The sequence below is a fragment of the Maniola jurtina genome, chromosome 19 (assembly GCF_905333055.1).
Source record: "Maniola jurtina chromosome 19, ilManJurt1.1, whole genome shotgun sequence".
Taxonomy (NCBI): domain Eukaryota; kingdom Metazoa; phylum Arthropoda; class Insecta; order Lepidoptera; family Nymphalidae; genus Maniola; species Maniola jurtina.
The window spans coordinates 12,611,597-12,639,590 of record NC_060047.1 but is presented as its reverse complement, the minus strand read 5'-3'; the positions used below and the strand labels follow the sequence as shown (position 1 = coordinate 12,639,590).

The 27,994-nt window shown below is 36.4% G+C and overlaps 1 protein-coding gene across 5 annotated transcripts; it reads left to right on the top strand.

Annotated features, from left to right (window-relative positions):
* The first annotated feature begins 17 nt into the window (after positions 1-17).
* On the top strand, positions 18-27,994 carry LOC123874946 (atlastin). Of its 5 annotated transcripts, none has more exons than XM_045920534.1 (12): positions 18-171; positions 337-430; positions 19,923-20,146; positions 20,743-20,892; positions 21,358-21,513; positions 22,097-22,246; positions 22,699-22,837; positions 23,307-23,491; positions 24,063-24,284; positions 24,585-24,799; positions 25,580-25,646; positions 26,085-27,994. In XM_045920534.1, exons 1-12 carry the CDS (start codon positions 160-162, stop codon positions 26,100-26,102), a joined length of 1,632 nt encoding a protein of 543 aa, XP_045776490.1. In that variant the 5' UTR covers positions 18-159; the 3' UTR covers positions 26,103-27,994. The 5 variants fall into 5 exon arrangements, with proteins under 5 accessions (XP_045776490.1, XP_045776486.1, XP_045776488.1 ...); XM_045920530.1 differs by having other exon boundaries at positions 26,072-27,994; XM_045920532.1 differs by lacking the exon at positions 337-430 and adding an exon at positions 16,376-16,415 and having other exon boundaries at positions 19-171; positions 26,072-27,994.

Here is a 27,994-nt window from a genome sequence, read left to right as displayed (position 1 = left end):
TTGACGTTGACACGCTTTTGCGAATTGCACGCCAAGTTGTCAATCTGCGTCGTGTTGGAAAAATTGCATGTCGCTATGTTCAGTCAAGTCAGATCTCGAAATAAATAAAATTGGTCATGGCTGAAACCGAGGGACATAAACATCGGGATTTAAATTTCCATGAGGGAGAAGGTAATAATTGTTGAAATATTATTGTTTAGCACGCGTGCTCCGTATGAGTGTGGCGCGAACGACGGTCGCGTAGCGCGCTGGTCGTTGGTACCCTCGTGTTATTGTGACATTGAAAAATGGGTTCTTTTTATACTTGCTGCCTGGATCTCGGTGCTGGCCCTCAAGGAACCGAGTGTGCCCACCGCATCAAGCGTTGAGGGACGTTTTGGCGGCACGGGAGCGAAAATGACGGGGGGCATCGACAGGACACTCGAATCAGGTAACGAATGTTTTTGTTGTAATTTTAGACGATATGTGTGAACGGATTTTGATATCGCGTAGTTTCACATTGAGAAACGTATTTTCCAACTATAGACCTTTATCCACGCAAATTCAACGTCGCGCGTTCTTTGTTTATAAATTTTTATTTGAAAATCAATTCTAATCTTTAGGATAACATCAACAAAAGATTTCAATCTGTTACATACAATTAATTATTAAACAATAGCATACAGCATAGACAAAGCGTACACAATGGTATTTTTAAAATTTAAATGGAATTTTAATTATACATAATCAGTATCACACACATCGGATGACTATACTGTTAGAGTTCAAAGTCAATACTTGAATAATTAAATAAACTTAAAGACACATCACTTATATAATTATTATTTATTACACTACCCGTAAAGTTCACTTTCTTGAAAAACTCATCAGAACAATGGTTGGTTTTCATCCATTACTTTACATATTATTTTTTCTATAGATCTACAAACTATTTAGTCTTAATTGTATGTAAATATAGGTACTTAAAATCATTCTGACTTCCAATAAATTAAAACATTGTAGAAAATATGTTTTGACTTGTAAGGCAAAAAAGTGTGATCCTAAACAAGCTATTCATATTAAAAGATATTTACTTACTTATGTAGTTTATAATGGCAAATCAGTATGTTTTACTTACTTCAAGTGCTTATTATATTATAAATGCACCTTATGGTGAAGATTTGAATTATATGCATAATAATTTGCATAAACTGTGACTATTGAATGTAGAGCTAGCAAACAGAACTGGACTAGTCCTCTTTTAACTCAAACATATATTTTTAAATCATAGTTTCTTGATCAACATGATCTCTTATTATTTTCTATGTAAAAGGACTTAAAGTGCGGTAAAAATAGCCTCAAAAAGTGTGTTATTAAACATATGGATTATTTCTATACTCAAGATCCTACAAATACAATTGTAGTATCAGTTTTTTTCACCATCCTGTAAAATTTTCTTGAATGTAAACTTGTCAAATTCTTACATTTTATGAACCCAATATCAAGTTTCTTAAAGGCTATATTTTATTAGATGAAATACAATATTACATATTATTAACAATCAATCATCTTGAAAGGTCTTGTGATATTACCTTGCAACTTGGGACAAGGCAAAGGTATGGGACCTTGCAAAAGCTTGTATTTAATAGTGATTGTTTTAGTACTCCCAACTCTCTTGACATTGACTTACATTTAAACCTCAGTACAAAGAGCCATAGAGAAGAAAAGAAGAAAACTTAATTTTATCATGCTCCTGTTTTCTGCAAGAAAAAAGTATTAAAAATTATAAATCATCATACCTATTTAATCTTAAAATATATCAAACCATAAAACTTTATATTTTCAACTTGTAGAAATAGTCTGGTCATAGACTAGACACTAATTAGGTCTTATATAAATATTCATTCATTTAATTTTTAAGAATGTAGTTGTAACTATGATAGACCTAAAATTAAATACTTTCTAAATTGACTTCAAGTTTGGGTGTGTAGAGAAAACAGGTATAGTGATTCTTCAAGCTTCTTTAGGAAAGTAAATGGCCCAAGGAACAGTTAAATTGTCATTTATCCAATTATGGACTTAAGTATATTGTCATGGTCAAAATTTTAGAACACTCAAGAAGTGTGCTCACCTGTACAAAAACAACAATCTTAGTGCCATTTGAGTTATAACAAAAACAGTCATTATTTTAATTCAATATGAGATTGACTAAGGAAGTTTGATATAATTGGCATAAGCCAGCCTCAAGCTAACAATCTATATTACCTCTTTTGACTTTAATTAAGAGGAAAACCATCTCGAATGACTTAGACGATTTCACCTTCAAACTAGCAATTTTGACATGTCATGACCCTCTATTGACAATTAATCAAGCAGACATTTCAATCTGCGAAATTTACGCGGACTTTTAGTATTTTGACGTAGGAGGGTAAAAGATCCAGTACATGAACGAATAAGGATTACCCTGACTTTCACCTAAAATTAAGATATATGAGAATTGTTCTATATATAATTTTTATTTTTTTGTGTATCTGTACACAGTATATCAAAAAATCAAATAAAATGCGTGGTATTAATTATTATAAATTATTTTATTTAACAAAAGGATAAATTGCCAGTAAATGAACTGGAAATTTCAGTGAATGAACGAACTCTATCTAGTGCATAAACTCTCGATTCCTATTAATAAATTCTTAAGTATATTTTCGGCTTGGAATTCAAAAAAAATTGTCAGATTTTCAGTTTTTGACTTATTGTATATTTTTTTCTACATTTTGCGCGATAAATCAAAAACTCTTTTACTAATTACATTACATATTTACAAAAACTCTTTTTTAATAATAATAAATAAAACCTGTTTTAGAATGTATAATAGAGCCCTTTCATATGATATTATCCCCTTTGGTATAGTTATCTTAGTTTGAAAGTCACCTAAATTTTCTGGAAAACAGTCCAAATGACTACAGAGAAAATGAAACTTAACGCCCTTGTTGCATCCAAGTCGCTGGAAGTGCAACATCAGCTACTGAATGTGTTAAGAGTAGTGAGAATAATATACCGTAACACAAGTGTCTGATGTTATCAGATTTGTTCCTTTGAGCCGAGAAGCCACATGTTCTGATGCTTTTTAGACAATCTAAGATCTCTCATTAAGTGATCCAAATAATTTTGATTGAATGGTCTAAGTTGAGATGTAAAAACGTCATTACATCGTCACTACCTTCTGAAAGTTCTTGAAATGGTAGATTAGAGGTACTGGGTTGGGGCTGAGGTACAGATTTATCACCAGAAGTCAGAATCGTTCAAATTGCAGACTGCAAGTTACAATAGAGCCGCTTGGAACAATTTTTTTGCTGTTTCTTCTGGTAATATTCACAACGCAGAAATAATAATCATCATGGTGTTTAGATGGTTCGCGCCAAATAATAAAATTTTTTTTTAGTAAAAGTAGTTAACTATTCTTATTTGCTCATAAACGCAACGAGGAAATACAGCTTCCACATATAAAAATTGGAGTCCAGGCCTTGCTGTTAGCTGCTAATGGGTTCTCAAAGTAGCCCGAGTATGCTTGTTTTACTGGGCACAAAAGGAAAGAATGAAAGGAGCTTACCCAGTACATCTTAAAAGATCCGTTATAGATACATGCATCCTGCCATGCCTTACCTATGCCAGCCAAACATGGGTCCAGACAAAGAATATAAAAAGAAATAGTAACTTGCTAAAGGGCGATGGCAAGTTGCATAAATTAAGCAAAAAATATTCAAAGTGAGAATTGAAGACATAAGAAAAAAGACAAAGCCTACAGACACCTTGAGACATGCCCTAAAACTGAAATGCAAATGGTCATATTGTATCGATTTTACGTTGGTCTAATGCTATTGTGCAAATCGCGAGAGAAAATTAGCTTGATAGTACCAAAGACAGAGAGAAATGAGGATACCCAAGAGGGATCCATATCCAAGAAAGAAGAATACCAGAATAAATATAAAAAAAATTCAAAAGAAAAATAAAACCGATTTCAAAATCACAAACACTAAAAAGTAAAAAATAATTTAAGTTATTGTGGTTTTTGAAGTCGGTTTTATTTTTGTTTTGAAAATTTTTTATTTCAAAATTTTTAGTGGCCCCACTGTACTATAATAATATGCCATGCCCAGCTAAAACCCTACTGTTTACTAAGCAATTACACTGATCGCGAGCAATTTGCTCTTATCCATTGAGGAGTTCTGTTCTCCATCTCAGAAGATATTCATCAGAACTTCATCAAATTTATATGGGACCACCTGCAAAGTATACCTAGCTTTTCAAAAAAAAATAATTTCCAAATCGGTCCAGGCGTCTTTGAGCAATCGGTGAACATACATTAAAAAAAAATTGAATTTGCTCTTATCCATTGAGGAGTTCTGTTCTCCATCTTCAAAGATATTCATCAGATCTTTACCAAATTTATATGGGACCACTTGCAAAGTATACCCTATCAAACAAAAAAAAAAATCCAAATCAGTCCAGGCGTCTTTGAGTAATCGGGGAACATACATAAAAAAAAAGATACCGACGAATTCAGAACCTCTTCCTTTTTTTAAAGTCGGTTAAAAATATACTAAGATTTACTAACATGGTGTTATACCACAGAGTAGCAAACAGAGGCAAAGCTTCTAAGAAGCGAGCAAATTTTATAACTATTTTGGTAGGGTTGGCACTGGAGGATACAATTTAATTAACAATAGTTATTTGTTCAACAAGATGGTAAAGTTTGTTTTTGTTGTTATTGCCTAGTTTAAATATCGATCTTTAAATATCGATCAATAGATCTAAATATCGATTTTGAACGAAATCAGTCAATTTAGAAAGAATTATAAATGGTGCCAACTTTTTTAAATTTTGGTAACAGTTTCTTATTTTGTGATCCCAGGGAGCTCTAAATATCGATTTTGAACGAAATCGGTCAATTAACAAAGAATTTCAAAATGGCGTCGACTTTTTAAATTTTGGTAACAGTTTCTTATTTTGTGATCCCAGGGAGCTCTAAATATCGATTTTGAACGAAATCGGTCAATTAACAAAGAATTTCAAAATAGCGTCGACTTTTTTAAATTTTGGTAACAGTTTCTTATTTTGTGATTGCAGGGAGCTCTAAATATCGATTTTGAACGAAATCGGTCAATTAACAAAGAATTTCAAAATGGCGTCGACTTTTTTAAATTTTGGTAACAGTTTCTTATTTCGTGATCCCAGGGAGCTCTAAATATCGATTTTGAACGAAATCGGTCAATTAACAAAGAATTTCAAAATGGCGTCGACTTTTTTAAATTTTGGTAACAGTTTCTTATTTCGTGATCCCAGGGAGCTCTAAATATCGATTTTGAACGAAATCGGTCAATTAACGAAGAATTTCAAAATGGCGTCGACTTTTTTAAATTTTGGTAACAGTTTCTTATTTTGTGATCCCAGGGAGCTCTAAATATCGATTTTGAACGAAATCGGTCAATTAACAAAGAATTTCAAAATGGCGTCGACTTTTTTAAATTTTGGTAACAGTTTCTTATTTTGTGATCCCCAGGGAGCTCTAAATATCGATTTTGAACGAAATCGGTCAATTAACAAAGAATTTCAAAATGGCGTCGACTTTTTAAATTTTGGTAACAGTTTCTTATTTCGTGATCCCAGGGAGCTCTAAATATCGATTTTGAACGAAATCGGTCAATTAACAAATAATTTCAAAATGGCGTCGACTTTTTTAAATTTTGGTAACAGTTTCTTATTTTGTGATCCCAGGGAGCTCTAAATATCGATTTTGAACGAAATCGGTCAATTAACGAAGAATTTCAAAATGGCGTCGACTTTTTTAAATTTTGGTAACAGTTTCTTATTTTGTGATCCCAGGGAGCTCTAAATATCGATTTTGAACGAAATCGGTCAATTAACAAAGAATTTCAAAATGGCGTCGACTTTTTTAAATTTTGGTAACAGTTTCTTATTTTGTGATCCCCAGGGAGCTCTAAATATCGATTTTGAACGAAATCGGTCAATTAACAAAGAATTTCAAAATGGCGTCGACTTTTTAAATTTTGGTAACAGTTTCTTATTTCGTGATCCCAGGGAGCTCTAAATATCGATTTTGAACGAAATCGGTCAATTAACAAAGAATTTCAAAATGGCGTCGACTTTTTTAAATTTTGGTAACAATTTCCTGTTTTGTGATCCTAGGGATCCTCAGATATTGATTTTGAACAAAATCTATGACAGTTCAAGAAAATAGATTTTAAACACTATTTAAATTATTATCATTAACATTAAATTAAATGAAAACACGACGCGCGACGTGTACTGCAGCCCCTGAACTTGAGCACAGGCCGAGCCGGTATAAACCGATTTCTCTCCGTACGCGACGTAGCGCCTGTGCTCACGCACACACGCGCCTCAAGCTTGTAGTAGTGTACCTATCGTAGCGCGCTTGTATGAAGCTTTGACTCTGTTCGCTACTCATGTGGTTATACAACGCAATACCACACTCACAAACACTCGTACAAACATACAACACACTCACACACACACATGGACGCACGCACACGCACTTTTGAACGGTTTGAACGGAACACGGTTTTGAAATTGAAATTGAAAAAAGTGTAAGAATTTGTAAGAAAATATTTAAAAAAGGTATATCAGCCGGTTTTTTATTCCAGCTCTTAATACATGTAAAAACGTCCAATCTGTTCATTTACTCGAGCCTTTACCCTAGTACCTAATTATATCGACCGCCCCATATCAAAACAAAGTAAATGTCATTTTTCCGAAAATCGTTTTATGTCATAAGCCTAACTTTCATAGTATGTCCCGTTGTATTGTAAGGACACCCACATTAAAGTAAAATTAAAAGCTAGTAAGTCGCTTTGACCATTTTAAAACATAGTAAGTCTTTGAACTGGCTAGGTTTTTATAGATTAATGCGCCTTACTAAGTTTTTAAAAGGAATTAGATTAAATAAAATAAATATCACCCATTATCTAAATACCATGTCAAAACAGTAAATACTTAATAATGCATTAAAACTTAAAAGTAAGATAGGAAAAGTCAATGACCTCTACATGTCAACTGTTAAATATGGTTTGCAAGGGAAATACTTTGCATACTTACATAATGTTTTTAGGGTTCCATATCTCAAAAGGAAACACGGGACCCTTATAGGATCACTTTGTTGTCTGTCTTTCTGTCCGTCTGTCGTGTCTGTCAAGAAAACCGATAGGGTATTTCCCGTTAACCTAGAATTGGTTAGAACGTCCGCCTCCTAATCGAAGGTCGGGGGTTCGATCCCGGAATCACGCACTACTAACTTTTCAGTTATGTGCGTTTTAAGCAATTTAATATCACTTGCTTTAACGGCGAAGGAAAACATCGTGAGGAAACCTGCATACCTGCAAGTTTTCCATGTTCTCAAAGGTGTGTGAAGTATGCCATTCCGCATTGGACCAGAAAGAACTACGGCCTAAACTTCTTTTGAATTTAAACCACTTACTAGGTTTTGATCTGAGAAAGAAATTTGACATTAATTGACAAAATTGAGAGACCTAAGCTTGTATAAGAACACAGAAGTGTCATAATTCGTGTTCACTTTGCCTAACGTCTCTCAGAGAGCAGAGAGAGATTTAAACTGTTTCTTATAATCACTGGCCATATTTCAAATGCGAAAGTGTGTTTGTTGGTTTAATATTCAATCACGCTGCAACGGAGCAACCAGTCGACGTGGTTTTTTGCATGGATACATTTAAAGACCTTGAGAGTGACATCTCTCTCCGCATCGTATTCTTTATTGCTGAGGGTTGTGACCTCTTTCCATTATTCCTACATCTAATGGTAGGTTTTCTTGGGATAATAATGCAGTGGGTTCAAAGAGCCTACGGAACTCGACTAGAAAAACGAGATTTTGACACTTAGGTTTAACGGTTATGAATTAGTTATTAATATCAGTGATAAAATTGATTAGGGCTGTCAGGTAAAATGACATTTATCTCGGAAAATCAAAGAGTGTCCACGAGATTTTTTTCCAAGTTTGCGCTAATAACTACATATATTATGAAGAGGAAAGGTTTGTTTGTTTGTTATCGATAAACTCTGAAACTACTGAACTACTTGCACTAAAGACATAATCATCAACATCAACCGACAGACGTCCACAGTGAACATAGGTCTTTAATAGGGTCTTCCACATGCTACGGGTTTGCGCCGCCTGAATCTTTGCGCTTGCGCTTGACGACAATCATGCTTTAAAGAAAGCAATGATGAGGTCCAAGTTGGAGCACGCTTACCTAGAAGATGCCTATTCACTCTTGGCTTGCAGGTATCTAAGGTATATATGGCAGGAAACACGGCCGCCGAAATGGCGTTCCAACCTTTAGGCTCTCCCCATTGCCCGCAGCATGAATCTGAGCTTTCTTATGAGACCCATGGTTATATTATGTACATATAATATCTCATAAGAAAGCTCTAACACACAATCCAGCTAAGTAAGTCCAATTTCGAAAAAAGCTAGCTAGCCGACAAATCTAACTCAGGCAGCCTTCGGGAACCTTCGAGATGTCTCTGTCCAAAATTCCTCAATGCTTGAAGAACAGTCTTTGAATAGTGCATATTGTCAGTGATGAAATATGGATCCGAAATATAGGTCTTTTTTTTGTACACAGGAAATGCCTGACGCATACCCCTCCGTCATGTGGGGCTTGCACCAAACTTGCACTACTACGAAATCCATTTCGGAACACGGCACCCGGAACGAGGCGCGCTATCTCCTAACATAGGTATAATACCTATTTAGAACACTTACTATCTGTCATCATAATCTATGACAACCTCCGAGTATTTACCTGGTAAAACCGTAACTTTAGAATAAAATTTAGTATATAAGCAGGCTTCATTTAGAAATGAAAAAATCCCTATTTTATTTTTCAACGATTATAAACACAACTTTCATTCAAAAATAATAAGCTTAAATTCATTTTAAATAATATTTTGCGACGAAATGACGCGCACAGTCCTTCCGCCATGACAGTCCAGTGGACACTGAATTCCATACAGCGCCTGCAAGAAAATAAATAGCACAGGAAGTTTTTTGGTTAGTTTTAGATTATTTAAGAAACGAAAAACATTTAGTATAAAACTAACAGTTAAAATTGATTGCTAAACCTAAACATATCATTTTCTGGAGGTTGGCTTCAAAGTATCAAGATGTTAAAGAAAACTTTTACAGAACAAGTTGCGAACAGCAATGTTTTCAACTTGGTTTTTTTTTTTATTGGGATAATGTATACTAAATAAAAAGAGGCCCTTATAATCTTCACAAACTGAAGTTTTTAATTGCATGTATTTAATAGCTGTTAATGCTTTAGAAAAATAAACAATTTACTTCAAAGTACAGCATTTTTGCGATTTGTCAAATAGCAATTACCTTAATATCAAATCAAACTGTGCCTTAGTATAGTCCATTAACTGTTTAACATCGTTTTAACTGGCTACCATGTTCTTGAAGTAGGGTTAAGTATCTTTAGTACGATATGAGTCGAGATGGCAATCGAGGTGAGGACGCCCCGTACAACTGCATAATCCGGTGTGGGATAGCGCGGGTGACGTGCGGGTGTGCGGGGCGTCTCCCCGCCTCATACCTCGATTGCCATCTCGACCGGTCGCCTACTATACAAACAATAGGTTGGGACTTTAGAATAAGCATGACAAACCGCAATGACCATTTCATACGCACATAAATCCGAACCTTAGGTGCATGCTGGGGGATCGAACCCCGATCTGTAGGCCAACGTCGAAACCACTAGGCTACCACTGCTTGGCCAGGGCGGTTGACAATGACCAAATTCTTCTCATTCTGAGAGGAATTTGGAATTTACCCGGTAGTGAGCTCGCGATGGGTTGTTAATGAATATGATCATAATATTATATTCATTAATCAATGATGATGATGATGATTTAAAAAGTTAGAAGAACGAATAGTCAGTTGGAGAAAGCCAGCAGGTCGATTCCGGAAAACCTGCAGCAATCATTATTACAATCGAAATTTTTATTGGCTAGATTTATGGTAGTCTTGTTGCAACAACAATACAAACAGGCAATAGTGGGCGAGCATCAACCAATCAGAGCTGATTGCGATCGTTACAATGTAGCTATCATTTTAACGTAATCGAACCACAGGTCTGTATAGATAAAGTAGGTACCGTATGTCTGTAGGCGATCTGACAGCGGTCGCGATAATAAGAAACAGTGACCCGCGAGATAAAACGAGAGGCGCTGAGTATCGCTGCTTCTGTATTACGAAAGTAATGATAGATGCTGCGATAATAGCTATCATTGTTTTGTATCGTCATTCGTACGCAACGTTTACATAATAAAATTCGGTCTAGTGCTAATCTGATTCGCGCATTAAGGGTTCCGTACCATCGAAGAAGAAATAACACTTTTTTTTAATTAAATTATTATAATTTTTTGTTATAGCGGCAATAAAAATACACATTATGTGAAAATTACAAGAAACTGATTAAAAGATCTCTACTGCAAGAAATGCTACACAAGATACAGCCCGCTGACAGAGAGACGGACGGACGGACAGAGTAATATGTAGTATAGACTATAGACGATTAATAAAATGGTGTATAAGCTGTGACCAAAACAAACGAACATTTTTTGGGTTTTCTTTCACGGTTTATTGCGATGTTCTAGCTCGGATAAGAAATATTTCATACACCCAAAGTATGATGTTCATAATTATGTACGGGGCCTTAAAAGAACAAGTCCCGGCTCGCACTTGGCCGGTTTTTATCAGCACATCACATTATAAGCATAAGTACTTATATACAATTATATAATTATACAAACAATATAGTAAATAATAGTTTGTATAATTATATATAATAATATATAATTATACAAATTATTTATATCGAGTTAAAGCAATGGCTTTCTATCGCTAACCGACGACACACAAAGTGGTATGTGTAACGTCTCAGAGGTCGACCTAACGGACGCGTATCCGCCGGTTACTTACAACTAACTACATATTTACATGCATTACCAGTTTTCTATGTATCCCTTCCAATTTGTATTGGTTATGCTTATGGTACTTTGATAAGCAAGTTAAAATATTCTTTTAAGGTAGGGATGACGGGTCTCCCCGCGAAATTCTAATTTTATTTGGTTTTTCGCAATTTGTAAACTAATACTACAAAGTAGGCTTATGGCATTCTATTTGCGACAATAACAGTATCACCCCCACCTATTTATATAAAAATCCTTACTTGAAAGGGTCCAGTTTAAGAAAAAATAAAACCGACTTCAAAAACCAAAAACACTAAAAAGTAGAAAATAATTTTTGTTTAGCTACACATGTAATGTACCTAGGTATGAAGTCGAGCGAGCATATCAAAACAAAATTAGAAATCCAAGAGTGAAGCTCGCCCGACTTCATACCTAGGTACATTACATGTGTAGCTAAACAAAAATTATTTTCTACTTTTTAGTGTTTTTGGTTTTTGAAGTCGGTTTTATTTTTCTTTTGAAAATTTTTTATTTCACAATTTTTAGTGGCCCCACTGTACTATAATATGCTATGCCCAGTTAAAACCCTACTGTTTACTAAGCTATTACACTGATCGCGAGCAATTTGCTCTTATCCATTGAGGAGTTCTGTTCTCCATCTCCGAAGATATTCATCAGATCTTCACCAAATTTATATGGGACCACCTGCACAGTATACCCTTTCAAACAAAAAAAAAATTTCCAAATCGGTCCAGGGGTCTTTGAGTAATCGGGGAACATACATAAAAAAAAGATCCCGACGAATTGAGAACCTCCTCCTTTTTTGGAAGTCGGTTAATTAGATCTAGTATCGACTGTAACTCACAAATTAGTCGATTTACTAGAGCTAATTTCTTAAACTGTACATTATCAAGTAAAGATTTTTATATAAAAACGTGGAAATGATACTGCCATTGTCGCAATTAGAATGTCGTAAGCCTACTTTGTCGTATTAGTTTATAAATTGCGAAAAACCAAATAAAATTAGAATTTCGCGGGCAGACTTGTCGCTTGCCCCTTAAAGGATTTTTCTCGCTCTTTTAGGGTTCCGTACATAATTATTAAGAACATATTTTGGACGTATTAAATATTTTTTTCCCCGAGCTAGGACATCGCAACAAACCGTGTATGAAAGACCCAAAAAATGTTCGTTTGTTTTGGTCACAGCTTACAAACTATTTTATAAATCGTTGTTTTCAGTATTTGTTGTTCAAATACAAGTACATGGTACATGATATACCGAAATTTCATATTCCTAACTAGTTAGCCTTCGTCACAAGAATGGTCTAAAAATGACCCTTTGGCGGTCTCCCATTTCCTTGTTTTTTTAGGTTAAAAAAATACATTTGTACTGTACTCGATGAGCTCTAAACAATGATACCCCACATGCTACGGTAAAAAAGCAGGGGCCTTTTTCATGTATCCCCATACAAAATAATTAATTTAATTTCTAATTTCATACACACGTTTTACGACTGTTTACCCGATCAAACTTTGCGGGGATCTACACAAATTGAAAAAGGAATAAAAAAATGGCACAAAATAATGGAAAAAGAATTACGCAAATGAAAAATAAAACTCGGAGATATATATTTTTTTTAATTTATTTATTTGTTAATAAAGCATATTTACAAGGTTTTTGCAATTTGGTGTAAACATAAACTCAGTTAAGTTTTTCTGTACCACCTTAGTGCCGTCGACATAATACACTCAATTATTTAAAGTTATAATTCTTAAAGTAATTAAACATTGACACTTACATAATACAAAGAACAAAGTATATATGTAAGGTACAAAGGTACTTTAAACCTACATTCTGCATCCACCTCGAATTTCGCATCAAATTGGAAGCCTGCAAAAGAGAAGGACAATCTCTATCTCTACATATAATCTGAATTCAAACCTGGGACATGATTTTTTCCACACGTAGGTACATAACGAACTCGATACATACGTTAGCTACATCGATACCTTGCGGTCATTTTTTGTTCTTTAGCTGGCAGACCTTCGAGTGTACAGGTTTTTTCTGACCACACGTCTGCAAAACATTCAAGCTGATATTTAGAATTAAAAAAAATTATTACAAATGCTCTTACGTAACAAAGGTGATGTACGTTTGAATTAAAATATTATGTACAATCTGAAATTTATTAAACGAAAGTCAAAACTGCATCATTAGGTAAAAAAACTATAAAATTAAAAATCGCGTTAAGTTAAAAAAATCTTGATTTAATTTAAACCAAACTTCATCGTATGTTGATATGGTTTTAAAAGAAATCGAAAAAAAAACTTGGTAACTTCTTTCTTCCTCTGTTTTAAATTCACGTAAAAATCCCTCCAGATAGTTTTTTATCAAGATCGAAAATTGATTAGGTAGCTGGCAATCATGACTAATTTCTACTACATCATGGCTTATGGAAGCCATAAGTATGGAAAGTAGCAATTATCCAAACTTCTTTCGCCCTTCCGTTTACAAGTATATTGAGTGCTGGCTACTGACCTACTTGTGCATAGATCTCGGATTTCAGTTAACTCACATTAACCCAGTATTTAATCTGCGTTTAACCGAATTTCCTTATCTGTATTGGAAATATCTATGATAAGGTTATCGGCTTCGCTCCGTATTCAAAATTCCCCGAATTCTATTTCAAATTAGGCGCGAGAAAAATGCGGGAAGACAAACTAGACGCCACTTTGGATAGTATCCAAGTATTTTTTCTGCCGCCTTAACAATTTGACTTTTATGGACACAAATTAATAGCTCGTTCACACAGGCTGCGTAAGCGTTGCGTAAGCGTAGCGCGTACCATTGTGTGGTAATGTATGGAACTGTATGAAACATGGCACACCGCTTGCGTAAAGCGTAGATGTGCGCGTAACCGGTTAGGGTTTACGCGCGTCACCCGGATAAAAAGTAGCCTATGTATGCGGGATACAAGTTATCTATGTACCAATATTTCTTTTTTAATTTACAGACTAGCATGCATGATGATGCAGCCTAAGATGGAGCGCGCTTGCTCGTCAAAGAAATGATGAAATGAAATAGTTTATTCGTTTGAATATGGGATGATGATTAAGTAAATAGGAAATTGCCCTGACGTCCGTCCTAGAAACGCATGATCGACGGTCAAAGCATATTTTGGGTAACTCTGACGACGTTCGCGCAACAGCCGATTTATACATTCCATCAAGCTGAAAACTATTCATAGATAATTCTAGACATCCTAACGAATTGATGTACCTAGTCAATATAGAAAAACACATTACGAGAAACCCTGGCTGACTCCCAAATACTATGTGTTAGTGTCAATAACCTGGGCTGGAGGGAAGCCAGAGTAGGTATAATGAATAATGATACATCATACATTGTGGTGATTATAGCAGGATATAAAAGCAACAGGTGTTTGGAAGCCTTTCGAATTGACCTAAATGTCGAGTGACCGAAAGAAAGTGATATAATTTTTAGGGTACGTACCCCAAAAGGAAAAAACCCTTATAGGATCACTTCGTTGTCTGTCTGTCTGTCAAGAAAAAGGAATCAAAACCTAACTTTCCGTTGATCTAGAATCGATCGAATAGTAGGATTTATCGTGCAAAATGTCGAAAAAATACAGAGTGCTGAACCCTCTCAGTGCGCGAGTCAGACTCGCACTTGGCCGGTTTTTATTATGATCTAACCGGAACTATCTCATATTTTTCTTATAAATAAATGCTATTAACGATACTTAGGTAAACATTCAAGTGTTGACACAGAATATATTATAATAATATGCTATTGAGGTCTAATTATATTATGACGTCTGATATTAAATACGTCTTTGAAGTAACCTATGTATATCCGTGATATGATGCAATTACATACATTTATCATAATTTCGCCTACTGTGGCCCACTGTGCCAGTTATTTGTTTAGAAACCATTACGCGGGTTACATAAAGCCTCACAGTGATTCCTACGACCTTGTTGCATGATTCTATTCTATTGAGAAGCTTTTGATTTTGTTCGCGAGAGTAAGGGAGAATTCACACGTGCCACAACCACACCAATGTATTCATACAAATATGCATCTTGTTTTATGAGGCATAAATGTCAAAATACCTTGCTTTGAATGGTACAAATTAGTTTCAAGTGTTGAACAGTCTATGATTGATATACAATTGCTCACAATTCGTACAATTCTCGTGTAAGCTAATTTGAATCTTATCTGCTGGGCTATAGGTGTTTAAATTGTTAAGCAGCTAAGTAGCTTTTACTAACTTCTAACTTTACACTTGCGTCACTTTTCGTCATAATGTAAGGCTGCAAATGGTCTTAAGAATCGAAGAAATTATCAATGAGCCGTCCTAGTCTAGTCATCTAATAGTAACACTAATTGTGCAGAGACAATTATTGTATGTTCCTTTCAAACAAGTAGACACCATAGAAAATTCATACATATCATGAAAGCCTGCTTTAAAGACTATGATTATGACAAAAGTTAAGACTTAGGTACCTCCGCTTCCGTGTATCTTTATCAATGAGAAAGTCATCGAATGTATCTATGTATAATAACCTCGATCTAACAATAACGAGTTTTAACGCATCTTCTCAGTAGAATTTGCTATCAAACCGGTAGTACAATCTTGACTTATTTAGATAACTAGCCATAATTTGGGCTAGTGCATAATTAGTTATTTTTCATTTCATTTCTAAGATCTTTGGCATCTTGTTAAAGATTTATGGAAATAACCTTCCCAGTTAAAATGAAGTCTGTTAAAAAGAAATGAATGCAGGTATATATTTTTGGTGGGATGTTGGCTAAATAGTCGCTAAAGAAATACAAAATATATTTTTAGTCCTTGCGCCTAAATTAATAACACGGTATAAATAATCTTATTTATCTATTTTGTGGTTAATAATATATTAGCCGTGCTAATCATGCCAGGAGTGGGTACGGCAATAGTGCAACGGGTGGGGTTTGAATCGCCGATCTTTCGGAATTCAGTCCGCTCCTCAACCGTTGAGCTACCGAGGCTCAACGGTTGAGGAGCGTTTATGATTAGTCTATAGTATAGACTAGTCATAAACGCTCTATACTAATATTATAAAGAGGAAACCTTTGTATTTTTGTATGTTTGTATTGAATAGGCTCAAAAACTACTGGACCGATTTCAAAATTTCTTTTACCATTACTTAGAGGGATTCTTCCGAATCCGTATAGGCTATATTTTATCCCGGAAAATAGATAGAATTTTTCGTGGTAGTGTCCACCTGTGCGAAGCCGGGGCGGGTCGCTAGTAGGTAATCTATACTTATAATATAATTAGGTATTGAATTTTGATTTTAGGCGATGAAGTGGTGGGAAATTTCATGCAAGAGCAAAGATTGTAAGTTGTCTTGTCTAGTGTTCAAATTCTGCGTGTGTCTATCTTTACCTATACTCTATCCACGGAGAAAAGTTAGTATAGGGCTTTCTTATACGTTATCCCATATAAATTACAAAGACAAAAAACTTAGTGGGCGTTAACCTTTTTGAGTCACCAACCAATCACAAACGGAACTCAAAATGATTAACGCCCATTGATTTTTTGTCTTTGTCATTTGTAATCTTTACCTATACTCTATCCACGGAGAAAAGTTAGTATAGGGCTTTCTTATACGTTATCCCATATAAATTACAAAGACAAAAAACTTAGTGGGCGTTAACCTTTTTGAGTCACCAACCAATCACAAACGGAACTCAAAATGATTAACGCCCATTGATTTTTTGTCTTTGTCATTTGTAATCTTTACCTATACTCTATCCACGGAGAAAAGTTAGTATAGGGCTTTCTTATACGTTATCCCATATAAATTACAAAGACAAAAAACTTAGTGGGCGTTAACCTTTTTGAGTCACCAACCAATCACAAACGGAACTCAAAATGATTAACGCCCACTGATTTTTTGTCTTTGTCATTTGTATGGGATTACGTAACAGAGAGAGCCCTATACTTACCTCTCTCCGTGGATAGAGTATAGTATTTAAATTCTCCGTTTTACCGGCTTCCGCTACTTGCTTCTTGCCAGCGTCTTCTAGTTCTTCGCCGCAATTCTATTGAAAAAAAATTGCCTAGATCTCTAGCATGATAACATTCATAATAATGAAAAACATTGCTTGATTTTTTAATATCACGTACGCTTTCTCTGTCTGTCTGTTTTGTTTTATTCGTCATCATCATCATCATCATCATCATGATCAACCCGTCACCGGCCCACTACTGAGCACGTTCTGAACGTAGGTTTTAATTTCAGTAATATAGATAGACATGGTTTATATCACGTTTGTATCAATATTGAGTGTTATCGCGCGCCATAATAGCGCGCAACGCACGTCCCGACCTTCGCGTCTATTTCGAAGCCGTTGGAAACATAGGTACTGTTTGTATTTCCTTTTCATCAATGACTAGCTCGCGCTTGACTGATGTCTTGCTGAATAAGTGCCTACGGCTATACTCACGTATTTGGTTGCCGTAAGCCCGTCTAGTTTCGATTCCTCGGATACGTTACATACGAAGCTATTTGCTTCCTCGTCTCTAATCCGAACCGCTAGGATATGGCATCGGTTTTCCCTTCCACTTTTAATATAAGTAACTTCAAGTCAGGAGTGAATAGGTAACTTCTAGACGTACGCCCTCCATCTTAGGCTGCTCACTTGCTAGCAGATTGCATCATTTGCATTGCATCAGATTGCAGCCAAGCGGTAGTCAGTAAATTAAATTGTACGTAGCAATTAATCACAGATTAAATCATATTTACTTCGTGACTTGCATTGCAGGCCACTTAGCTCACCGTCGATGCCCCAAAGCCTAAAAACAAAAGTCTTTAACGAGTGTGCGCTACCTGGCGATGAAACATGGACATTGACAGTTGGCTTTGTCCACAAGTTCAAAGTCACTGCTATGGAGCGGGCTAAGTTAGGTGCCTCTCGGAGGGATAACATCCGTAAGAGAATAAAAGTGATCAACATAGCTCAATGAATTAGCAAGCTGAAGTGGCTATGGGCACTAGGCAGGCCATGCCATGCCATGGGCCATGTCTATCCCAGAACCAATGGCTAGGGCAGACACTGTTCTGCGGGGTGTTTCGCTAACTCAGTGTCTAACAATGAATGATAGCCACTGAGGTTGGTAGGTTATACATTGCTGCTTCTCTGTTCGTTGAAAACCTTCAATGGATTAAAAAATGAGCCCGGTGGCTATCATTCAGTGTTAGACACTGAGTTAGCAAATCACCCCGCTTTAATGGAAACTGCGTATCTGCGCAGTGTAGGACGACCTCCAACCCATTGAACTGACCAGTGGGTGGATGAAGAAAATGCCTGACCGTGTGGTGAATCGTTTTAGGGAAAGCTTATGTGCAGCTGTGGACGCAAACAGGCTGATTGATTGATTGATGCTCATCGTTGAGCTTGAGAGATGTAAATCAAGTAGACGATGGGATGTGCACATTCCGGGTCAGTTTCTATTTATTCTTGTTTCTGCGGAGACGAGTCGCGACGAATGTGGGTGAATAACATTATCACTGGCGAAAGTTCGCATCCATATTTGATTTGATATAGGCACGGTGATTGTAGTAAGCGAAGCGATAACAGTGCGAAACAAAAATTCATCGCCTACCCATATTACAAATGCGAGGGTGTGTTTGTTTGTTGGTTTGTTTTTCAATCACGCTGTAACGGGGAAGCGGATTGGCGTGATGTTTTGCATGGGTATAGCAAAAGACCTGCAGAGTGACTTAGGCTACTTTTTATCTCGGAAAATCAAAGAGTTCTCACAGGATTTTCGACAACCTAAATCCACGAGGACGAAGCCGCGGGCATCTGCTTTTAGCTTTATATTGTAGTACACAGTTAAATGTTTAAAATAGATACGTGTTGGATTGAGATCCCATTCACTACAAAACGTATAATTAAATGAAATCAAATGTTTAATTTGCCAGCTTAGCTTGACTCAGTCAGCTCTATGCTGTGGAGAGCAGGGTTTAAACACGTTAGCGTTAACAATAAGAATCGTTAACAAGTTCTTGCGATAAACCGTACGTATGTAGGTACGTACTTGAGCTGTTTGGAATGTATTTTAATGACATACCAGTGGGTCTATGTAACGTGAGGCCATATTTTCAGTAGACTAAAGTCTGTGAGCGACCTCTTTGAACCTTTGTAGGTATACATCGATATCATGTTGCTGTAGGTAACTATAGGTCAGATAAGAAACCATTAGATTTAGGTACCTAACTATTATTTGAAAGAATTTTGGGAAAAATATTAAAATTGCACAAGTCATAAATAAAGTACGGTTTCTAGTTTCCTTATTCTCAATACTTAAAAATAACCACCAATTATATTGTACAATCTCAAATAGTAGCACAAAAAAATCACTTGACCAAATCAAACCCTTCCACTCCTACCTGTTGCCGAGAAAGACACATGATACAGACTTGCATGCCACTGATTACGTTTAAGATATAATAAAGATATTATACCTTATTTAAAAGGTCATAAGACACATTATGTAATGACTAGTTGTCAGTGGCGTAAGGAAGTTTCAATTTCATTATGCAGAAGCGTGTGAAAACGACCACAAAGGATTAAATTACATCATCACCTTAGATCTCCGCTGATATTTCTTAAATCATGATAAATATGTTATTGAACTTACATTGCGCTTGTCACAGAAAATAGAAACATATCACATGTAAACAGACAGACATGACGAACTTAAGGGTTAGACGCCTCCACGGGCGAGAGTATCGCGACAAGTCCGTCCTACTATCGTCAGATAATCTCGCGACTATAATGTCGCGACTCGCAACGATACGAACGATACATAACAATGAAGTAATTTCTTGTACAGTAACAGAAAAACCGGTGCCGGCGCCGAAGGCAGGTCCCCGCGGCGTGCAAATCGTGAACACCGGCCCCGACCACTCCTTCATACTCGACGAAGATGCGCTCGAGGAACTCCTGCTGCAGGAGGACATCAAGGACAGATCTGCGGTGGTCATCTCAGTGGCCGGCGCCTTCCGGAAGGGCAAGTCCTTTCTACTGGACTTCTTCCTTCGGTACATGCACCACAAGGTTAGTGAAATCTAAATTCTTGTCTTATTGCTATTGCCATCTCCACTTTATCTAATTGCGCGCATTAAGAAGTTTTCGAAGAAGAATAGCCATGCCAATGTGATTTTTGACGAAGATGCGCTCGAGAACCTACTGTTGTAACCTACTTCACTAAGGCCGAGATTATAGAGCGCACTTTGACTTTGCTCAGACTTAAGACACTATTAAAACGAGACAGCGCTACATAGCTGGCATAAATCTGTCTCGTTTTAACTGAAACTTAAGTCTAAGCAAAGTCAAAGTACGCTCTATAGATTTCAGCCTAAGTGGTGCGCCTGATCTTAGTGGTTGGCGTCATCAAGAAGGACATACCCTTCATACTCAATCCATGTAACTTACATATTTATAATATTAATCTAAATGCGAAATTGTGCATCTGTCTACCTGCCACATCCACCTTTTCAAGCTGCTCAACCGATCTTGTCGAGTGCTGACATAGCTTGCATCCTGTAGGTGGGTGTAGGACACTATTCTGTAAAGCTAAGGAGTTCCCAAACTAAAAAATAACAAAATCTGCGGGTAGTTTGTAATTTGGTGACTCAACGTATGCATTGCAGTACGGCGCGGGCGGCGGCGGCGGCGAATGGCTGGGCAGCGAGGACGAACCGCTGGTCGGGTTCAGTTGGCGCGGGGGCTCCGAGCGCGACACCACCGGCATCCTCATGTGGTCCGAGATCTTCAAGGCCACGCTCGAGGATGGAGAGAAGGTAATATATAATCATCAGTGCAACTGCTGTTTCGGACCGGCTCTTCTCAGTAGAATCTGTTTTCTGAACCGAAGGTAGTCTTGACATATTATGGCACAAGTTTTTTTTTTTATTACAACAAATTTTTATGCATCTAATGTTATGTTCAGATAATAAAGATTTATTTATTTATTTATTTATCTACTACTGGTTCGAAATACCTTTCCTACTTAGAATAACCAGCAAGAAACTCGCCGTTCATCATTTAAAACTCGTAACTTATATATATTATTATCAATAATTTAATCTCTTCATCGCTCTACCTCGTATTAATTTTTCCAAATCGTTCAAATGTCTACTCTACCCTGGTACTCTCAATATTTATTTCTTCCATTATTTCGCTGAGTTAGGATTTTTCTTTCGTCAAATCTTTCAATAGTATTATTTATTCCAATTTTGTGATTCTAAATTGTTTCCCATCTCTAGGTAGCAATAATCCTGTTGGATACACAAGGCGCGTTCGATAGCGAGTCGACGGTTCGCGACTGTGCGACGGTTTTCGCGTTGTCAACTATGTTGTCATCTGTTCAGATATACAACCTCTCTCAGAACATACAGGAAGACGATCTGCAACACTTACAGGTACGTTGTCTTGTCTAATAATGATAATAAAATCATTCTAATAAAAATAAATAAATCTTGTCAGTTGTAATATTTTATTGACCTTTGAAATATAATTAGGTACAATCGTGGTGGATTTCACTATGTTTTTGTTTTCATTTTAATCAAATCAAAGCTTATCATTTTTGGAAATAGCAAATATAGAAAACTTTTTTAAATATCGCAACCTTACGAGTTACCATCAGCATAAGTGTTTATCTTTCTTGAGATTAATTCATATCAATTCTAGATTAAACACTTCTGCTTTTTAATTTATTTTCGTATGAATTATATTCTGCTGATGTGCTGCCTTTACAACTTATTTAGTTGCAAAATCATTAATGTAAAATAGGTATAGTAGAGGATCTTAACACACTGCCTTGCTTCACTCCAAATCTTAGATATCCTAATAAAATGATTGCTGTGCACAAACTAAACTAAATTGATACTTCTAAATCTAGTGCTATTTTCCGCAAGGACCATTTTAAATGGATTCATAACAACACATTTAGGCCTGTCATTCAAAATCTAATTATCTAGTCTAATGTACAATTTTGTCTTACAGTTATTTACAGAATACGGTCGCTTAGCGTTAGAAGATGGTGGGAGGACCCCTTTCCAAAGGCTACAGTTTGTGGTCCGAGACTGGAGTTTTCCTTACGAAGCGCCTTATGGCGCGCAGGGTGGGCAGACCATCTTACAGAGGAGACTAAAAGTAAGTTTAACTTCATAATATGAATTCATAATATAATTATATTTGGAAATAATGTTTTAAGTACTAAATATTTCGAAATCGGCAAGATTCGAACCTGCATCGATACATACTGATATTATGTATCTTTTATCAATCTAAGCTACTGTTAATAACATCTTCTCTAGTCTAGTCTAAAAATTAAATCTTAAATATCTATGAATATTTTTGTCATTTTACTGTTTCCATATTAAAAAAAAACCTTAAATTTGCTATGAGAAAAAAATTCTACTTTACAGGTTTTTTTAACAATTAATCTAAATCTTCACTTTCAATCTAAAAACAAAACTCAGCAGTATTCATTATACACATCATAAAATATGAACTACTGATTCATAAAGTTCAATAGACCAAGGCTAGGTTTATGTAGGTTAATATTTGGACCATTAACCTTATTAACACTTTTTTTGTTGTAGGTATCCGATAAACAGCACCCAGAGTTACAATCGCTCCGCAAACACATCACATCATGCTTCGCGGAAATAGCGTGCTTCCTCATGCCACACCCTGGACTCAAAGTTGCCACTAGCCCCGACTTCGACGGACGACTTAATGGTGAGTGGTCAGATTTTATTCTTCTTAATTTTTCACACTTTCATTGTGTTTCTTTACTTGCAGGAAATCGATACTTTTTATGAAAAATAGATGCGTAATCAAAACCTGATTTTGTGCTTACTTGTAAATTCTATCTTACCGTTTAATTAACCGCACATAATTTAAGAAAAACTAAGGGCCTAGCAGAAGACCTTGCGGTACACCAAAAATTATAACTATTTAGTACCGTAAAGTCAACTCAGTACCTTGTACAATACTATTCCAATAGTAATTTTTAAGTTATCATCTGTCAATAAAAAATAAATTTTACAATTTTCATTATCACATGAGTGGTTTAATCTTAAATCACAAAAAGTTTTTGTTATTTATAATTTCAATAGAATAAACATCTTGGAAATCGAAGATTTATTAAAAAATAGTTATATGTATATTGTTTGCCAGCACCTCAATTTATACATTCTACCTGTAGATATTGAGCCGGAGTTCAAGCGATCTCTTCAGCAGTTGGTACCGATGTTGTTGGCACCACACAACCTAATGCCGAAGCAGATCAACGGGCAGCGGGTTCGCTCCAAGGAACTGCTGCACTACTTCAAGAGCTACATGAACATTTACAGAGGAAACGAATTACCTGAACCTAAAAGTATGCTTGTGGTGAGTTGCTTCATCATCATCATTACCAAACGATAGACGTTCACTGCTGAACCTAGGTCTCTTTTTGGGACTCCCACGCTTCTTTCGACAACGTTTTATCCCTAATTAAGTTCCTGATACCAGAAAAGCTCTTAATAATAAATGGAAGTAACTACAAAAAGAACAAAAATCCATTGCCAAAAAATGTTTTTTCTTTTAGTGTTTTCTTACACTTAACATAATTTATGGCACTTCGACGATATCTTCTTCTTGATCTATATACGAGTATCTTGCTTATCTATACTAATAAATAAAATTGGAGTGTCGGTCTGTAATCTTAACATAAGTTGCCCATTGCCCGGCCACACTTGTTCTATAAACTTGGGGTTGGTTCCTGGCAGGGTTTGGCATTTTAAAATTTCTAAATCCTGGTCTGGTCTTATGGGAAGCTTCGGCTGTGGCTAGTTACCACCCTACCGGCAGAGTCGTGCCGCCAAGCGATTTAGCGTTCCGATATGATGCAGTATAGAAACCAAAGATGTCCTATTATTTTCCAATTCTGTTGACTATAGTGAAGTACATTTATTCCCAGGCAACGGCCGAAGCCAACAATCTGACAGCAGTAGCAGAAGCGCGGGAAGTGTACACAACGCTGATGGAGGAGATCTGCGGAGGAGCGCGGCCCTACCTGCAAGTTCAGCTGCTGGAGGCTGAGCATGCTCGTATACGCGACAAGGCGCTGCATGCCTTCCGAGCCAAGCGCAAGATGGGCGGCGACGACTTCAGCCGCGCCTACTGCGAGCAACTTATACAGGTACAACACTTTCTGGAGCACCCTAAAAAATAAAACATTTTGAAAATTGCTCATAAACTTAAAGACGGTTTTTGTGACCAAATGGTCGTCAAGAAAGAGGAATAGCCAGTAATCATCTGAAGGTTGACTGAGCTATGCGACTGCGTTTGTAGTTTTGTCCTTCAATCACGCTGCAACATAGGCTACTTATTAACCTGGAAATTCAAACAATTTTCACGGGATTTTTAAGAAACCTGCTTTATCCACGTGAACGAATTCATCGGTATAATCTAACATAAAATTAAACCTTCCCTCTCACAGGACCTAGAAGACCAGTTCCTACAATTCCGGGCGCACAACGAGAGTAAGAACATATTCAAAGCTGCGCGCACACCGTCCGTGTTGTTCGCGATCGCGCTTGTTTTCTACGTACTGAGCGGGATCCTCGGCCTGGTGGGATTGTACCCCCTGGCCAACCTCTGCAACCTCACCATGGGCGTAGCGCTTCTCACGCTAGCACTTTGGGCATACATCAGGTGAGCACAAGACCAGAGTGAACTAGAGTGATTCCCTCTCGATTTGATCCTGAATTGACGATATGTCAAAGATTAGGTTATGGTGACGTGAAATCATAGAAACATAAAGCTACTTTAGTACTATCTGCGTCAAATACACTAACATTTAACGCCTGCCAGCGACGTCAAAGCCTCGATGTTTTGTTAGAAGTTTCCTAACTGTCGTGACAACAAGACAACGAGAGATGCTAGGCGTCATGTTTATTGCTTCGCAAATGTTTGTTATCTGTACATAGTATAAACAAAGTCGCTTACCGCCGTCTTTACGCCTAGATCTTTTAAACTACGCAACGGATTTTAATGCGGCTTTCATCAATAGATAGAGTGATTCAAGAGAAGAGGTTTATACATATAGATCAATATTGCTTTTTGTTAATTTGTTGAATATGACGATAATTGTTGAAGATGTCGGAAGAAATCGAGCCGACTGAGAGCTTTCATCGAAAATACTGTCTTAGGATAGACTAGACGTATTTTTATTTGAATAAACTATTATATGTACTTTTGAATCTTAAAATTCATCTACCACTGAATTGAAATGCCTTTCCTACCGAGAAGAACCAGCAAGAAACTCGGCGATTGCTCTTTTCAAAGATTCGATTTACATTATGCTATGTTCAAAAGTCTCGCGCATTGTTTGGTTCTTTTATAATTAAATAATCTTCAATTGTGCAATAATATGCATACTTTTATTTGATTTTAAATAAATTTGTGACATGTTGTTTTTTCATTTATTTACAGATACAGCGGGGAGATGAGAGAACTAGGCGTCACTATAGACGAGTCGGCGAGCTGGTTATGGGAAAACGTGAGTTACTTACTCTTCTTCTTCTCTGTTGTTACGCTCTTTACAAAGCGGTCGTGATGCGTCTCCATTCTTCACTGATGGTTGCCTTCTTTGTGCATTCATGTAACGGGACGTCCATCGCAGCCCTCACTCGTTCTGTCCGTCTCGTGGGCGATCTGCCACGCCCGTACGTACCAACTTATTTACTACTTTTAAATCTACATAGTATTATTACTTTCAAATCTGCTAATGATTTCTTAGAATATTTTTTATTCGAATAAACATTCACAAGTACTGATTTCCTACCAAGAACCAGCAAGAAACTCAGTACTCAGTTGATAACAATCAATCCTTTCAATTCAAATTTAATTGAAGGGAAACCAATTACATATTTATACATACACAAGAATTGGTCTTTTAAAGTATAGGATATTTTAATATTACAGGTAATGAAACCAGTGTACCAAGCTGGTATAGAGAAAGGCATGGAGCACGCGGCAGCCGCGGCCGCCGAGCGAGCCATGGGGCCTTCCACGCCCAACGCCAACGGAAAACACAAGCACTTGTGATGCCGCCCGCACGCTCCGCACCCGCGTGGCACCACAACACACACCGTGGGTACATCCCAGGGTAATCGCCACATACATCCGTGGCTGAGTGATACAACCGTGGGCCGCAATGATGTAACATCGGATTACTGTTGCACATGTGGATGCCGAGGTGTCATATTATGTCTATATAGCACACTTTGCCATTGCTGCAACATGTCTGGTCACTTAAGCAAAACGTGCACATCACCGTGGAATAACATCATATCAACGTGCCACTGCGGCTCAGTCCCGTGCCACTGTGGTATATATCCGTGCTATTATGGCACATTGTGCCACTGTGGCTTGTTCAAGTGTTGTGAATCAAAGTGTTTCCACCCGCAGTTCTATATATCCATATGTGTGTGCTATGTGTATGGTATAGCAAAGTGTTGTGACTCAGCAAATGTCAGTGAAGTGTGTCATAGAAGCGTAAAGAAATTGTGTTGTTCACCCTTGCCTAGTATTGAAATTATGTGTCACAGAATATATAGAAGCATAAAGAATACAGAAATATGTTTATTTTTGCCACATAACATAAACTTTAGAAAAATAATTAAAAGAAGCAATGATAAGTGCCACAGAATGCAAAATTCGTTTAGTAATGTGATGTCATTGAGTTTGAAAGTACTTAGAAACTGTCATAGAATAAAACAGATATTGCCTTGTTTACGTCTTTTTGTTTTTGAGTGTATGTTTAACACTTGCAAAAGATATATTAATAGCAGCTACAAATTATTAAGCTATAATAATTATAATATAAAGAGAAATTTCGGAAAAATTCTAATATGGCAATCTAATTTAAATTTTAAAACTAGTCAATCTATTTGCAATTGTTTACACACATACAATTGTAATAACCACCATAAGTCACACATTAAAAACCTTTTAGGATTAATATCAAAATATTCATTTATAAATACAATAGTGACTAATATACTTCAAAATATCAAATGGATTATCAGTTAAAAACTTGAAGACTAGCCAATATAAATACAGTATAGTTAATTTATACTTATGCACTATAATACCCTCTGGGTAGTTTTGGCTATACTCTATCCACGGAAAGAAGTTAGTAAGTGTAGGGCGTTACGTAATCCCATACAATGATAGGGACATAAATATATAAGTTAGTGACTAAAAAGGTTAACGCCTAATTTTTGTCTCTGTCATTTGTATGGGATTGCATAACAGAGAGAGCCCTTTACTAAATTCTTTCCGTGGATAGAGTATAGTTTCCGTTGAGACTAAACTGTGGCCGAAATTCGGTCACAAGTACGTTATATTATTATCATGTGATCGAAATAGGTAGTGCAAATTCACGGGATTTCATGTCACGCGATATGCTCATTATAACCCATATATATTAATGTTAAATCTACTCAAGTTTTTAATTTTAATTTCTATTAAGAGAAAGCTCAAACATGGCAATAAATGTAAAAAAGTGTATTCAATTATGTCGCTGTATAAAATATGCTTTAGCATCAGTGGAATGTACGTTTTGTATGAAAACGATTCACATTCGGAAATATTCAGATTCCTATGATTAATCTTCATTGCTCGGGGTCGTAACACCTTCCATTAATCACATAATGAAAATCCTGACTATTAATACACTAAGAAAAAATTTGTCCAAAATTTTTATTTTCAGAAATTGAGTATGCTCAAGATTGTATTTAGTTTGGTGAATTATTTTGATTCTATTAAATTCTTAGAATCCTTTGTCTGGTATTATGTAAATACAAGCACTCGCTCAGCTTTGCAATCTTGCATAACAAATAA

Bases quoted from the DNA above. Each gene is read 5' to 3' on its own strand.
- LOC123874946 (XM_045920530.1), top strand. The intron at 21,514-22,096 runs GTACGTTGTCTT...TTTGTCTTACAG, and splicing joins ACGATCTGCAACACTTACAG to TTATTTACAGAATACGGTCG. The intron at 24,800-25,579 runs GTGAGCACAAGA...ATTTATTTACAG, and splicing joins GCACTTTGGGCATACATCAG to ATACAGCGGGGAGATGAGAG.